Source organism: Ursus arctos, unplaced genomic scaffold, assembly GCF_023065955.2.
Source record: "Ursus arctos isolate Adak ecotype North America unplaced genomic scaffold, UrsArc2.0 scaffold_15, whole genome shotgun sequence".
Lineage (NCBI taxonomy): Eukaryota > Metazoa > Chordata > Mammalia > Carnivora > Ursidae > Ursus > Ursus arctos.
Window position 1 is genome coordinate 13,349,293 of NW_026622819.1, and position 15,348 is coordinate 13,364,640.

At 43.3% G+C, this 15,348-nt stretch overlaps 1 protein-coding gene across 2 annotated transcripts in view; it reads right to left on the reverse strand.

Moving 5' to 3' along the window:
* Positions 1-15,348, reverse strand: part of MYO10 (myosin X) — a 206,989-nt gene that overhangs the window by 84,544 nt on the left and 107,097 nt on the right. For both annotated transcript variants that reach the window (XM_026506716.4, XM_048224254.2), the window contains exons 5-9: positions 8,059-8,193; positions 6,255-6,379; positions 5,794-5,807; positions 5,590-5,674; positions 4,831-4,934 (exon numbers count right to left, since the gene is read on the reverse strand). In XM_026506716.4, coding sequence (XP_026362501.1) covers positions 4,831-4,934; positions 5,590-5,674; positions 5,794-5,807; positions 6,255-6,379; positions 8,059-8,193 — 463 coding nt within the window. The remainder of the gene's footprint in view (positions 1-4,830; positions 4,935-5,589; positions 5,675-5,793; positions 5,808-6,254; positions 6,380-8,058; positions 8,194-15,348) is intronic.

Genomic DNA, 15,348 nt, shown 5'->3' on the forward strand with positions numbered 1-15,348 from the left:
TTCTTATTCTCAAGACTCTTAAAATAGCAGTGAGGACCAAACCAAACAGCGAAATAATTATAAAGCACCTACTCTGTGCAGAAGTTAATACTTTCCCTCTGATTGACGTTTTCCTCCTATAAGACATATTCAACACTAACTTACAAAAATTCTTAGATCATAGAATGATCACAGAAATGAAAGTCTTCACTGTTTAAGTCAACTATCTGGACATTATATAACACTAAATGGAAATAAGACAAAAAATAATAATAAGTTTGCAGTAGCAGAAAACGTGAAGCAATCAAATGAAAAATATCGAGAGATGCCCGATGACAATATTCTTGCCTGAGTTTTTAAATCCATACCGAAGTCATATACGGAGATAGAAAGCAAACAAAGTGTGCTTACTGTGTTAATAAATTTGACTACTTTCAATCTAATTCTAAGTGAATTAGGAGCGTGGTGATGAGTAGTAATTGCATTAATCATACCGCGGGGTAATTTAATGGCTGCCCCGTCGCCAGCAGCGTGGGCATGCGTGCTGGAACCACCAGCAAGAGCCTGTAATTATTGTGCCCTACTGTCCTGTTTACAATCTCTCCAGTTACAATCTCCACCCCCCTTTGGCAAGAGTAGCCACTTTAAAGCTTGTTATCATTATCTTATTTTCTCAACGATATGGCTCCAAGACTTAAAAACATGCTGGGAAATTCTCAGTATAGTTCAGAAGCACTAAACAGCAATTTAGTTATAATAAAACTGGCACAAAATTAAAATGTTTTCAATAAAGTCCGTATTAGGCACATTAGGAAAAAAAAAAGATTTTTGGGAAAGTGGGGGTGGGTGGGGAGAAGGAGGGAGATGACAAATATGTGATCTGGTCCCAACTGTGAAGGACCAAAGGAAGCCAGGCTCATCGCGATAGAAATTAATAGAAAAGAGGGGCAAATTTCAGGTGCTTTACTGCCAAAATGTATGTCCGCTTAGGGGCTCAGGCAGTTGGCTACGAGGTGTAGAGGTGCCATTCAAGGCAAAGGGACCATAGATGAATCCTGAATAGTGTCACTGAAACAGTGGAAGAGGAGGCTATTCAGGGCATAGTAAATCGCAAGTAAGCAATTTGATAATAATCTATTATGTAATGTGATACTACACAATATTGTTATTTTATAATATAAAATTTGCTTATGCTCCCAAGTTCTTCACCACTGAAAGAGATTGATGTTTCCATGCTTGGCAAAATTGAGGTTTAAAGTCAGCCCTTTAAGTCTTAATAAAAACTGACTCATGTGGAATGAATTTATGCATACATATACATGGACGCACACCATTAAAAACCCAGGGATATACCCAGTAAGGCCGATACGGTTCAGAAACCCCCAGTCCTGGTCCACAGCCAGGCACGCTATAAACATTCAACATCTGTGGAGTAAGAGAATCTGAAAAGATTATCACCCAAAGACTCCTGTTACTTCACACACATTTTATCAGCTACCATTCTGGTGGGTCAAATGCAGATAAATTAGTCGTTTCTATTGACTTGAAATTTCTAGGGCAACTTGAAAGGCTGCATAAAAACATGGCTATAAAATTCAGCATACGTTCACGGAGTCTGTACCAGGAAAAATCAGGTCCCCTAAAGCTGTCCAGGGTATTTTACGGGCACTTATTTATATTAATGTCAAGTGGTAGCAATGATGAACTCTAAAAATACACAAAGCAAATTCTCAATAAAATAAGCAAAATTCTTAAAAGAAGTATACAGGGGTATACTGACATTGAAGTTGATAAAAAGAATCACTTTTTAGCAGCTAAAAATGAACACATGTATGAAATGTATGAAATGACATTTGCATACATAATTCACAGAAATAATTTCTATGAACCTTTCAACATATTCTGCAAACAAATGTCCTTCAGCTTTAATGGAATGTGGTCCCTTCCCTTCCTTTGATCCCAAAACCTCCGGGGAAAGCAGCTTTATGAAACTGAAATATGAAGATCAAAATTTAAGTGGTATTTGATTTTGGAGGAAAATACTGAGAGAAAAGTTACATTCAAAGCAGCTGTACAGTATGATTCAGTCTTTTCTCCTTCTTTAGCAGGATACCGGAATTATATGTGGCCCATTTACTGCAGCCTCCTTGGTGCCTAGAACAGTGCCTGGCACACAGCAGGTGCTCAAACACGTTGAATATATAAAACCGACTTCAGCCTGAAGAGTTCAGTGTCTCTTTTTCACCATTCCTGTCACTCCTGGTTACAGAGTAAGGTAGAACAACGGGCGGGCTGGTATTGACAGGATACTTACGATCGTAGAAATTATGATTTTAGGAATGTAATTCTAACTATATAATCATTAAAGCTGATATATTCACTGTAAATACATAACACAGAATGATAAAATCCTAGAATTCTGCCTCATGAGATAACATTTTTGGTATATTTTTTTGTCCCAGCCTTTTTTCTGCATAAAATTACTGTATCAATTATCATATATCCTCAATTATACATAAAATGCTTTTTTAAATAAAAGGATTATCAAGTGTTGCAGCTTATCTTCCTCAATTATAAAATAAGCAAGTTTTTCCATATAATTAAATATATTTGAGCATATGTTTTGCTTGCTGTAATGGACCTAATCTTATGGCTATAACAAATTATTTAAGCCATTCCCCAATTTATGGTTCTTGCAGATTCAGGTAAAGGGAGAAAAAAAAATGAAGGGAAAAAATCTTACTTTTTTAGAAAAGAGTATTTTTCCTCCTTTCTAAAAAGGTGCACTTTTGTTTTCTTTTCTGACCGTATTGCTTAGAACTTTCAGAAGGTTAAATAATAATAAAAACTACATGTTCCTGATTTTAATACATAGCAGCTAGGTTTTCAATGCCATTCCTAATAGGCCGACACTAAAAAGTAATCCCAAAGTAAATATTTAAGAATATACAGATGGAATACTTGTAACCTTGTCTACATCTATATCAATGTCATGTACAAATTTTCTTCCTTTCTCGATGATACCTTTTCAACATAAGATTAGATTTTAAATGCCAAAACCTACTCTTTCAATTCAATAATGAAAGCTAGCAATCAATGAAAAGCAGGGCGAGCCCCAAAGGTCTACCTGTAGGCTAGCAAAAGGCACAAACAATTCTGAATCAGAAAAAGAAGGTCCAAGAGGAGAGCAGAGGAAACGCAGCACAGTAACTTCTCCGGGGCTCTCAGGACAAGGGGAGGACCCGATGCCCAGTGCACCCTAGTGGCCAGCGAGCTAATCAGTAGGAGACCTGCTGCTTCTTGGACAATTAGGAGTCTGTCTCCTGCCACAAACAACGTGCTTCTGTCACAAAGCACTGATCACCAGCTTCAAGAAAGAAAAAGAAAAAAAAAAAGGGAAAAAAAAATCCTGTCCTTCTTTGCCCTTTTCATCAAAGATGAGTTTTCATATTTATTCTAATACACAGTAAAGACAATACTAAACAAATTGAGAGAAAGTCTGAGTAGTGATAGAACTACAGGAGCAAAATAAGATTGGGAAAGAAAATTTAAAATATTTAAACATTTCATAAAATCCAACTCTCAGTCATGCTGTCCAGGGCACACAGCAAAAGGTGTTGTCACAGCGGGCTTTCTTGTTAACAGTTTCAAGGAAGGCATTTGGCAAGAGAAACCCCTCTGCATTATAAATGACAGAATAAAAGGGACACAGAGGGGAAGAGGATCATATTATAGCCAAACCTGTTCTTAATTTCAATTTAAAATGTGGAAAAATGATGTATAATATATATCCACTTAAAAAAAAAACCTGATTTCATTCCACAAGGCATTTTTATGAACAATCTAGAAGAATAAATGGGGCTACTGAATAGAGAACTGTTGACAACTATAAAGACAAGAACCTGACCAACCAACCTGGGGTGTACTAGAAGCAGGGACGACCCACCTGACTTGTGGATTAGTCTGGGATTTGGAGTTAGACTCTCCACACCGGCTCTATCTGGTACTGTGTGTGGTTAGGCTGGACACCAACCTCCCTGAGTCGTAGAGTGTAGACAGCCTGGGTTCCTACCCTCACAGGGTTGTTAAGAGCAATGAGAGAGATGGCCCATTTGAGTCCATGTAACAAGAGCTCAATGTGAGCTGCATTTACGATGAATGAACCCTAGGTCCACTTATCCAACTGTCGTAGTAATGACTCTGGCGAAGGAACGGAGACCGCACTGGCAGAAATCTACGGGCCATTTGCAATTGGGTGGGGCTATTAATAAAGCTCGATGACCAGGCTTCCTAAATGTTGTCACCTTATAACAAAGTCCATGTGATACCAGAAAACCATAAGTGACACATGTATCCACACCTCCGAGTTGTAAGGTGACTACCGTTCTTGTGGTCAGAATCGGTTCTCAGAATCAGGCGAGGAGAACCAGACAAGATCCTAACAGTCACCTGGCCTAAAGGTTGACAGATATTTAGCTGTAGAAACTGTTATAAAAAAATAAAAATAAATAATGAGCTCAAAAAAGAAAGACTGGCATGTTCCAGTGCCAAGCCTGTGATATATATATTTTTTAATACATACACTGTCCCAAGTCAATCCCCCCCCACATCCTGAATGCCACAAATATTTATCTACCTTCTAAAGAAAGAGGATTCTCTTCCAGTCTGGAACATTATTTATCATGACTTGGAACAAGAAGAGAGTACCTAGTCTCCTACAGCGATGCAAATGTAATTACTTCTATTTTCATTAAAAACATCTTTTTGAAACAGGAACTGAAATGTCACTTTTTAAAATTTTTTTTAGGGGGTTATCACTCTTAATAAAGGGAAAATAAGAAAGTAACTTACAATCACTTCCCTGAAGGATTCCTGGTCACTGATTGTCTTGTCTTCTACACATCCAGATTGACTCAAGTAGTGGTAGTTTTCTGGCACAGATAAATAAAATTCTTCTATAAAAATAAAGAAAAACATTAAAATCAGTATTGGACAGGCAAGGATAAGACAGAATCCAAAAGAGTTTGTACTTTTAAAAAAATAATAAAGTATATAAATCACAGTCCCCTATTAATATAAAAAAAAGTTCTCTCTTAATCGTCATTTAGAGAAAATAAAAAGGATTTAATTAGGGGTGCCTGGGTGGCTAAGCCAGTTAAGCGTCCAAGTCTTGACTATGCTCTCTTAAAAAAAAAATCAATAAGTAAAAATAAAAATAAAGGATTTAATGAAACTAGATGGCATGACAGAAAATGTTCTTAAAAAACGAACTGATAAGGATCCTGTTTTATTTTCCCTTAAAAATCAAATGTTTAGAAATTAGCTTTATAAACCAGTTACAATATGCATCATACATTTTTTCTTATAACTATCCCATTAAATTAGAAAAGTACCCAGATCCCAAAAACAAAAAATGTCACATTTCTCTACTGATGATTTTCTCTCTACATTATTTGGCTCTAAAATGGACTCAGCGTCTTTCATTATTCTCATACATTTCGTTTCAATTGATGGAATACCAACAAAACCCAAACAGAGGTCTTACTGATGGCTTTTCTAGAGAAACAAGTTGCTAACCCATATTTCTCTGCTGGTCTCCCATTCACTTACCTCTCTGTTCATGTTCTAGCCCTGCCAGCAGTGCATAGAATATGTGATAATTCCTCTCCCCAGGGTTTTGCCTTACTACTCGGTTCTGTGGGGATAAATCAGATTTCATCTCAGAGATGTTTCCTCCATTTAATGAACAAAAATCAATAATTGCCAAAAATTATTATTATAGAAGGAAATGTGAAGTAAATCATGTTTACTTACTTTTTCTAATAAATCTTCATGTGAAAAGCAATGGCCAGTCAAGGAGCAAAACCAGGATATGACATGCTCAATTAGGCTTTAATTTTCTACTCTTTGTCATCCGAATAATTGCAAATTCCTATTCCTTTGACACTGAGACTTCCAGTGCCAAGAGATGAGCCAGCAAAGCATAGACTTCAAACAGGACACATGGTGTCCTAGGAGGTGCCAAACTATTTGACAGAACTGATCTCAAACAACAAACACTTGACGCTTGATGACGAATCCAATTTTCCAGATTACTAACATAACAGAATTTTCCAAAAGAAAAACAGTTATCTCCTAGAATAGTTAATAGGTCAAACATAGTAATTTTAAGCAAACACTGAAATGTTTCACCTTATCTGTCCTTACGATTACCAAGAGCAGTTTGTACTTATAGAGTCAAATACTAAAGACAAGACTGAAATGAAACAGGATACAATCTACAATTCTCCCGCCCTGAATATTTCCCTTCTGGCAGATGTTCAGCTGAACGAACTTCCCAAAGCGACTGGAGTTGTTGTTGTACACGGTCTTGGCATTGCCGAAAGCTTCCATGATGGGGCTGTGAAAGACGTGAGGACAACCTCCGGTTATAAAATACATCAGTCATGAGATGTCAATTTCAGCAGAGGAGCTGTATCAATAACATTGGAATCACTATGTACGGTGACAGATGGTCACCAGACTTCTCGTGGGGATCATTTCACAATGTGCAGAAATAGCTCATCCCTATGACATACACCTGAAACTGACAGGACATTGTATGTCATTATACAACAATAAAAAAAAATTTTTATTAAAAAAAAAAAGTGAGGACAGCAGTGAGTGTTAATTAGGGGAGATCTAAAAACAGCAAGAGCGTTCCTCACAAATGTCAAAATATACAATTGCAAGAAAAATCTGAAATCAAAAGGACCTATGGTGACTACATTTACTTACAGAAGAGCCAGATCTTCCAAGCACTTGCTGAAGTGGGTTAATAACGCGTATCTATTTTGAACGAGAGCTCTTAGAGCTCAGTGTGCAGCCACGGGATGCTACAAAGTTCATGCGACCACAATGGCTTGTCCTTGTGCAAACCAACCTGGGTTTATACACACAGGCCAGGGATGGCACAGAAAAAGACCCCACTTAAATTTCAGCAACCGAAAAAGTCCCAGTCCTGGGCATTTCACCTGTTTGTGGTCTGTCCTGGGGCAACTCATTTATTTACCCCAACTGTAAAATGGGGTCAGACTAGATCAAGGCAGGGCAAACTTTTCTGGAAAGACCCAGATAATAGATATTTTAGGCTTGGTGGGCCATGTGTTCTCGGTTACAAACACTCAGCTCTGCCACTGTAGCTTAAAAGCAAGCTGTAAACAATATATAAACAAATGAGTGTCTCTGTGTTCTGATAAAACTTTATTAACAAAAACAGGCTGCAGGAAGATGACAAAGTTCTGCAGATGGATGGTTTTTAATGGTTGCACAGCAGTGTGAATGTACTTAATGCCACGAAGCCATACACTGAAAAAGTGTTTAAAATTATAAATTTTATGTTATATATATTTCATGACCATTGAAAAAAGTGTATGAATGCTACAGGTTACGGGCATCTGGCTGTAGTTTGCGGACTTCTGGACTAAATTCGAAATAACAAGATCTATAAAGTCCTTATTGGCTCTAAAATGTTACAAGGCACAAATCAGACATCGGGCAAATACACACTCAAAATCAAAATTCAGATGATACCTCCCCACACAGCCCTCTCTCAAAGTTCACAGGCTCACTGCCATCAGAAGTATCACTGATCTTCCGCCACGTGAGAGGCTATAAAAACGCCATCTTGCCCACATGGTGCTTCCAAAGGGCTGGAAGCCCAGGACAGGCTCCCTCATCTCTGTGCTAAGTCCTCTGTTACACAGTGGCCAGAGGCTGAAATTTCTGCTCATAACGAGGCCTCCAAAAAGTGAGTCAAGGGCTTGCTGGTAAGAGGTGGCTGCAGAATATTCCTCAGAATCACTCACTCGCCAACTCAAACTTGGCCCAGTAGGAGAATGGGGTTGGGGGGTGGGGAGTCAGGGGGATCAGGAATGGTCACTCAGGTTGTTAGAAATTGCTATGTCCATGTCGGGACTTTTCCTTGAGGAATTGTAAAAGAGAAAATAGACCAACTAATTATAACTCGTCCTTAATGAGCTGCGCAGGGAGGACAGTAGATCCCATTCGTCAGAAATAAGGAGCATGATAAAGAAATACCTGCTTTCCAGAATAGCTTGTTCAACACAGGATGTCTTCTCCTTCAAGGACAATTCCAAGGACTGTTGACTGATGACTGATAAAAACTTGAGGATCAATTTGGTGCTTTCGGTTTTACCTGCCCCACTTTCACCGCTGAAAAACAAAATGCACAAGCTTGTTCAAAAAAAAAAGAGGGTCACCTGGGTGGCTCAGTCGGTTAAGCATCTGCCTTTGGCTCGGGTCATGGTCTCGGTGTCCCAGGATCGAGTCCTGAATCGGGCTCCCTGCTCAGCGGGGAGCCTGCTTCTCCCTCTGCCTCTGCCATTCCTCCTGCTTGTGCTCTCTCTGTCAAATAAATAAATGAAATCTTATTTATTTGACAGAGAGAGACAGCGAGAGAGGGAACACAAGCAGGGGGAGCTGGAGAGGGAGAAGCAGGCTCCCCGTTGAGCAGGGAACCTGACTCGGGTCTTGATCCCAGGACCCTGGATCATGTCCTGAGCCGAAGGCAGACGCTTAACGACTGAGCCACCCAGGCGCCCCTAAAAAATCTTGGAAAAAAAAATTAAAAGGAAAAAAAAGGAAAGAAAAGAAACAAAACCCAGTTAGACCAACATCACTCCAATTCATCCACAGAACTGTTAAAAGGTGGGAGAACAGGTTGAAATGCCTGTCCCTCGAGTCAAGTTAAAGCACGTTCTCCTTCTGGCTACACCCTCTCTGGTCTTATGAAAGCCTCTCTGAGGTCAGAGGTCAACAGGACCACCTCCGCTAAGTTAAGGTGAGAGGATGGGACGGGCGTGCCTTCCATGCGAGGGCAAGCCCCACGAGAGCAGGGATTTTTGTCCTGCTCGCTGGAGTACCCAGACCTCGCCACGGGGCCCCGCTGTTCAGACGCACTTGGTAAACACTTGGTAAATGAACGAGCACATTAACAGCACCGTCCTGGGAGACTGAAAGCAGGCAAATGGGCTTGAAAATGCATTTATGCGTAAATATGATTGAGGGGACAAGGAAATGACCCCACAGGTACTCGATCCACACAGAGTCATTTCATTCCGTACTAATCCTCAGAGGTAGGCAGTGGCCAAGCGTCCACGTCCGGAATGTAACACCAGGTCTGAGGCCGACATCCTGCAGAGATCACGCTTCACTGAGAACTGAGGGAAAGTGAACAAAGCCTTGCAGGGGGAGGGGAGGCCAGCGAGAGAAGTATACCAGGTTCAAGTTGCACCTGAACAGCCTGGCCAACGTGAGCCCCGACAAAGGGAAAGGGAAGGACTGGGGCACGAGAGCCAGATGAGCTTGGGAAGACCACTAGGGGGCAGGATTCTGGGTAGGCCCTCCGTGCTGAGATCAGAGGGGGTGGAGAAGGACCCCTGAGAGGATGGGGTTTGATGGCTCAGAGGCAGCCGCAGGAGATGGAAGGCAAAGCCTGAGCTTCTCGGGTGGCCTGTGAAGCACACGGCTCTGGAGGTCACTGTTCTGGAAAGAGCATGGGGGCCCCCAGGAGAGCAAGTGTTGTCTGGTGCTGGACGAGCACAGCCACACTGGACATGGGCAAGAAGGCACGGAGATCACAGAGTTGGAAAGAGAAACTCAATTTTGTGTCAGATACCATGCTTGGTACCGTGGGGAGAACGGAAGTAGTAAAAGACAGGGAACTTAAAAGAAAACTAAAGGTGTAAATAACAGGGGCACCTGAGTGGCTCAGTCAGTGAAGAGCCCGACTCTTGATTTCGGCTCAGGTCATGATGTCAAGGTCATGAGAGTGAGCCTCAGATCAGGCTCCACGCTCAGTGCAGAGTCTGCCAGAGATTCTCTCTGTCCCTCTCCCTCCGCCCCTCCCCCTGCTCAAGCGTGCACTCTCTCTCTAAATAAGTCTTTAAAAAAAAAGGTGTAAGTAACAGAACAGCAATGCCAATGATAGATCAAGGTAGCACCTTAATAATTGCTCAATGGGCAAGATACACAGATGGGCTCCACTTAGCCCTAAAACGGCTGCCCTTGTTGAAAGTCACCATCTGGGAAGTTATGAAAGAGGAATTTGCTGAAAACATGGTAAATGATACACCACATGTAACAAAGGCAGGAAAGGACCAAGAGATGACACCAGCCATGTCCAGCTGGGTGCCACAGGCCCACGGGGAATCTGCCCTGGGCTAGGCCAATCTCAGTCATTCCATTCCCTCTGCAAGTGACAGGTTGGCCATGGGCAGGTGTGAGGATTGCAGCCCAAGAGACTTCACATCAAGCAAACTAAGGGGTCCTGGGGAGCTTTGCAGACACACAAGAGGCAGCAGGCAGAAACGTCCTCCTTGTTGCAGACAACCACACAGATCTTGAGATAATAAAGCAAAAGCCAAGAAAATCAGAGAAGGTCTGTCTAGCAGGAATGGGTGAGTCCACAGGCCTAAAACCGCCCTGTCCCGTGTTATCTGAGCTAGGACAACTTTGGTTGGGTTTTCTGTTATCAGCAACCAGAATCTTTCCAGTACAGGGCTTAGCACGCGTCTTCACATCACCAGCGCCTCCCTAGACCAGTGTCTGGGGCACAGAGGTCATTCAGCAAGGATGCATTAAGTGCGTAACATAAACTCAGAAAAAACTGCAAGAAGGATTTAAGTAATTCTCTGTATTTAAAAAAATTTACACATCTCTCTAGCTGATGTTGATTCAATTATGTTAAAACAAACAGAACTAAAGGGCTAAATTCTCTAGTTAAAACATGAGAAGCAGAGATAAGGTTACATGTTCCCCAAACCCACTTCTTTATCCTCCAGGGCAAGGAAGTGGAAAACCTGTGAACCTCTCTTTCAGTAAGGCCAGCAATCAGCGGATACCAGGGACTGAACGTGGCCAACTGAACAGAAGGGCAGTTGAACAACGGAGCGAGAGGGATAGATACAGGCCACTTCCACGTCTGGTGGGTAAAAATCCCCTTCCTCATGGTTCGCTGGGTCTATCTTCCAAGCCTGCCATCTGGGCGCCCTCTGGGCCGGCCCCGCACTAAACAAAACACGTGGATTAGAGTCAAGTCTCTCGCCTTCCCCTGTGGGGCTGTAACACCAGCAAGAAGCATTCCTGTGTTGTGCCCCTGAGATTCGGGGGGGCTGTTTGTTACAACAATTAGCCTACCTTCATGAACGGAACATGGCGAAGACATAACCACAGAGCGTATACCGCTTAGACTCCATACCAGCAAGACCTGGTCAAGAAGGAGAAAATCTGGGACCTCATTGCCATTAACCAGCCTAGGATCTCAATCTACAGCAATCTGCTGCCACGTTTTTTCCTCACTGTATCATACCGTCTTCAAGCATCTTTTTTTTTTTTAAGATTTTATTTATTTATTTAACAGAGAGAGAGAGAGAGAGAGAGAGGAGAGAGTGCTCCCATGCACACGAGCAGGGGGAGCGGCAGAGAGGGAGGGAGAGGCAGACTCTCCGCTGAGCAGGGAGCCCCACATGGGGCTTGATCCCAGGACTCTGAGATCATGACCTGACCTGAGTCAGACGCTTAACTGACTGAGCCACCCAGGCGCCCCTATTTAATTCTTATTTTTAAAAATTTCTAGAACTCGAAAACAGGATTGGTTTGCTGTTTACTGTGAGATTACGGGTTACTTCTGACATGTTGTTATAGTTTATCTTTGATTTTTAAATCAACAAAGGTGGTACCAAGCTCGAATCCATGATCAACTTAAATTGAGATTTCACTGTATTATTTTTGGCTATTTAGTTGGTTCCCATCCTCATTGTTGATTACATTTCTTAAAAGATTTTATTTATTTGAGAGAGAGAGAGAGATAGGGAGAGGGAGAAAGAGAGAGGGCGCACAAGCAGGGGGCAGCAGGAGAAGCAGGCTCCCCACTGAGCAGGGTGCCCAATGTGGGGCCCATGCCAGGATCCCAGGATCATGACAGGAGGAGGCAGATGCTTAACTGACTGAGCCACCCAGGCGCCCCAAGCATAGTCTCTAAATACATCTTTTTTGATACAGAATTAAAACTTGCAACAAAAATAAAATGCAGATTTGAACAGTGCTCTGCAGCAGTTCTCAAACTTGGCCGCACAGTGGAATCACCTAATGTAACTCTAATCTGAACCTGTAGGGGTAGAATTGAATCCAGAGGATTCTACTATGAAGCCAGGTTGGGAACCACTACTCTTAAAAGCAGTTTCCACACGATGCAGGTAGGACTGCTCCAGGAGGTGAGAAGTGGTGACTATTATACTATGGGGCCGTGGAAGTGTCACGTGAACAAGGCAAAGAATAAAGATGATTAAATAACTCACACATTGTTAAAACCCAGAAATATGCCAGATGTCAAGGTAACAGGACTCTCTGCAGGCCTTATACTTTTATGTAACCCTCCTCTTCCCCTCCCCCTCCCACCTCTGCCTGCAACTTTAATGTTCCCCATGAAAACCATTTAATGAAGATCAAACCAATGTAATCTTTGAAGCAATGGAGAAAGAGCATGTCTGCAGATGCTCCTTCCCTCCTTAGACAATTTTGAGCCTACTACGCGTCAGGCCGCACTAAGGGCTGGAAAAGCACTGATGTGTAAAATGGCACAGACAGTCTGTCTATGATCTAGAAGCCCAAGGATCTCAAAGTCACAGGTATCCAGAGGGATAAGAGAACTTATGATTTAGATGGAGGGTAAAGGTTCAGTAAAGACCTTTTCTTGGGGAGGGGATGGAAGGGGCTGACATTTAGACCAAAGTGTGAAAACATGCCCAGGAGGTAACCGGGTGAAAACTGAAGGGAGAGGAGGGCGACAGCAGGGAGACAGCCGGACGACACCGCTCCGTGCCTTGGAGGAAGGAAAAGCGGCTTGCATGGCTGAAGTCCAGGGAAATGAAGGGACGATGCTGGGATCCCACTGAGAGGCCACTGTTCTCTAGTCAGGTATGGGACTGGTTCTTTTATTTATTTATAAGATTTATTATTTACTTGAGAGAAAGAGCACGTGCACGAGTGGGAGGGGCAGAGGGAGAGGAACAGGGCTGACTCCGAGCTGAGCTCAGAGCTTGACGCAGGGCTCGATCTCACAACCCTGAGATCATGACTGAGATGAAATCAAGAGTTGGTGGCTTAACTGACTGAACCACCCAGGTGCCCCGGAACTAGTTCTTTTAAGTAGGGGAGTGGGGTGGCGAGGAAGATCATGAACCACACCCCCTGACATTTCCAAGTTACCCATCATCATAACGATAGATGTAACATGTAATATACATGTTATAGGTGTGTGATATTATTTGTAATAAGAAATATATATTGGGTCTTCATCTTCCTTTCTGACACAGAGCTCCTAACACCCTCATTATTTCCTAAAGACATCATTTGTTAGGTTAATGAGGTGACTTTTGGAAGGACCCTATGGGGGGCTGCTTGCCAGGGGAACTAATCACAGAATTCGAAGGTTGGGACTTTTGATTCCTTCCCCCCACACTGACCTTTGGGGAGGGGAGAGAGGCTGGAGTCAATGATTTAATCAATCATGCCTATGTAATGAAACCCACATAGAAACCCAAGAGGACGGGGTGGAAGGTGTTGTTCAGGAAGCTTCCAGGCTGGTGAACACATGGAGGGAAGCTGCGGGCCCTTCCCCATACCTTGCCCTATACGTCTCCAGCTCTTCCTGAGTTATACCCTTCTGTAATAAACCAGTAATCTAGTAAGTAAACTGGTTTCCTGAGTTCTGTGAGCAGCTCTAGCAAATTCATCAAAGTGTGTGTGTGTGTGGGGAGGTGTCGGTTGGAACCTCCAATCTACGGCTCATCCATCAGAAGCACAGGTGACAACTTGGACTTGTGGTTGGCATCTGAAGTTGGGGGGGACGTGGACGGGGCAGTCTTGTAGGACGGAGCCCTTCACCTGTGGGATCTGACGTCATCTCCGGGTAGACTGTGTCAGAGCTGCGTTACGTGCTTGGTAACATGGAGAATACGACAGAGCTCACACACTGGAGAGTGCTATCTCTAGAACTACGTCCGTATGTCCTTGCGAATCCTCATCACAGAACTATAAAGCCAAATTTAAGAAGAAAACATAACACCTCCCAGATCCAAATTAACGGGGCTAATTTTAACCCACTGGCTAATGTCACTTTGCTGCAACTAAAGAGCTCTTTGCACTGGGAGGGGCCCAGTCCTTGTGTGCGGCCGGGAGCGGCCGTCCCGCCATGGGCAGGGTGGTGACTCATTTATCCACCTCATTCCTTTCTCGCCGCTGTAAAACAGAACTCGCACGGCAATTACGATGTTCTTTTACCTTCGCTTACAGCATACGTCACTCACGTATCCAGTCCTACATTTTTCTCATTAGCCCGTGGCAATTAGAGTCCTAACCCTTGGCGCCAACATGACTGCAAACACAAACACGGCCTGCAGGGAACACATGTTCATCTCGATGAACTCCAATGAGCTTATACTGCTAGAACAGAACAAAACAAAACAAGCAAAACGATGAAAATGAAAAAGAGAAAAAGAACCCAAAGCACTGATAGGGGGCCTCGTAGGACATGTTAAAAGTTTTGACACGCGTTCACAGGCAGAACCAAAGTCATGAGGCCGTTTTTACGCAGCAGAGAGCCGTGATCAGATTCAAGGTTTTAAAGAATCACTCTGTGTGGAGTATGGAATGGAGTGAATGCATGGAAGGAGGCCAGACAGGAGGCGGGGAGACAGAGGGGAGGGTAGAGGGGTAGTGACGGGGGGCAGGGGTGGGCAGCAGTGACATGAACTGAGAGGCCCCGGAAAAGGCGGGAGAGAGAGAGGGAGAGGGAGAGAGAAAGAGAGAGTGAGAGAAAGAGAGAGAAGGCCCTGACCCTGGCCAGGAGGGTGGTAAGTGACAGGGAGGTGAAGCGAATGCCTCCTGCAAGCCCAGGGAGTTTGCTAGTGGGTTGATCTGAGCGCCACAACACAGGTGTGCACGTCTGTGAAAACCCGTTGAGCTGTCTACGTAACGTTGGTACACTTTCCTGTGTGGACCTCTACCTTCATGGGGACCGGGGGGGCAGCATACAGAGGAGAAGGACTTCCAGTTCCAAGAAGGACTTCTTGATCTCAGGCTTGAGAGCTGGGAGGATGGAGAGTCCACTTGCTGGGAATGAGAACATGAGAGGAGGAATACACTTCTGGGAGAAACTTAGGACGACTCTAGGACATGCCATTCTTGAGATGCCCATGAGACATCTCTGTGATGGTAGCTCATGGGCACTTGGACACATGTCTGGAACTTGGAGGAGAAACCAGCCAGGTGGGGTTTGGGGAAGGGGTGGGGGGCATCTAAGACAGG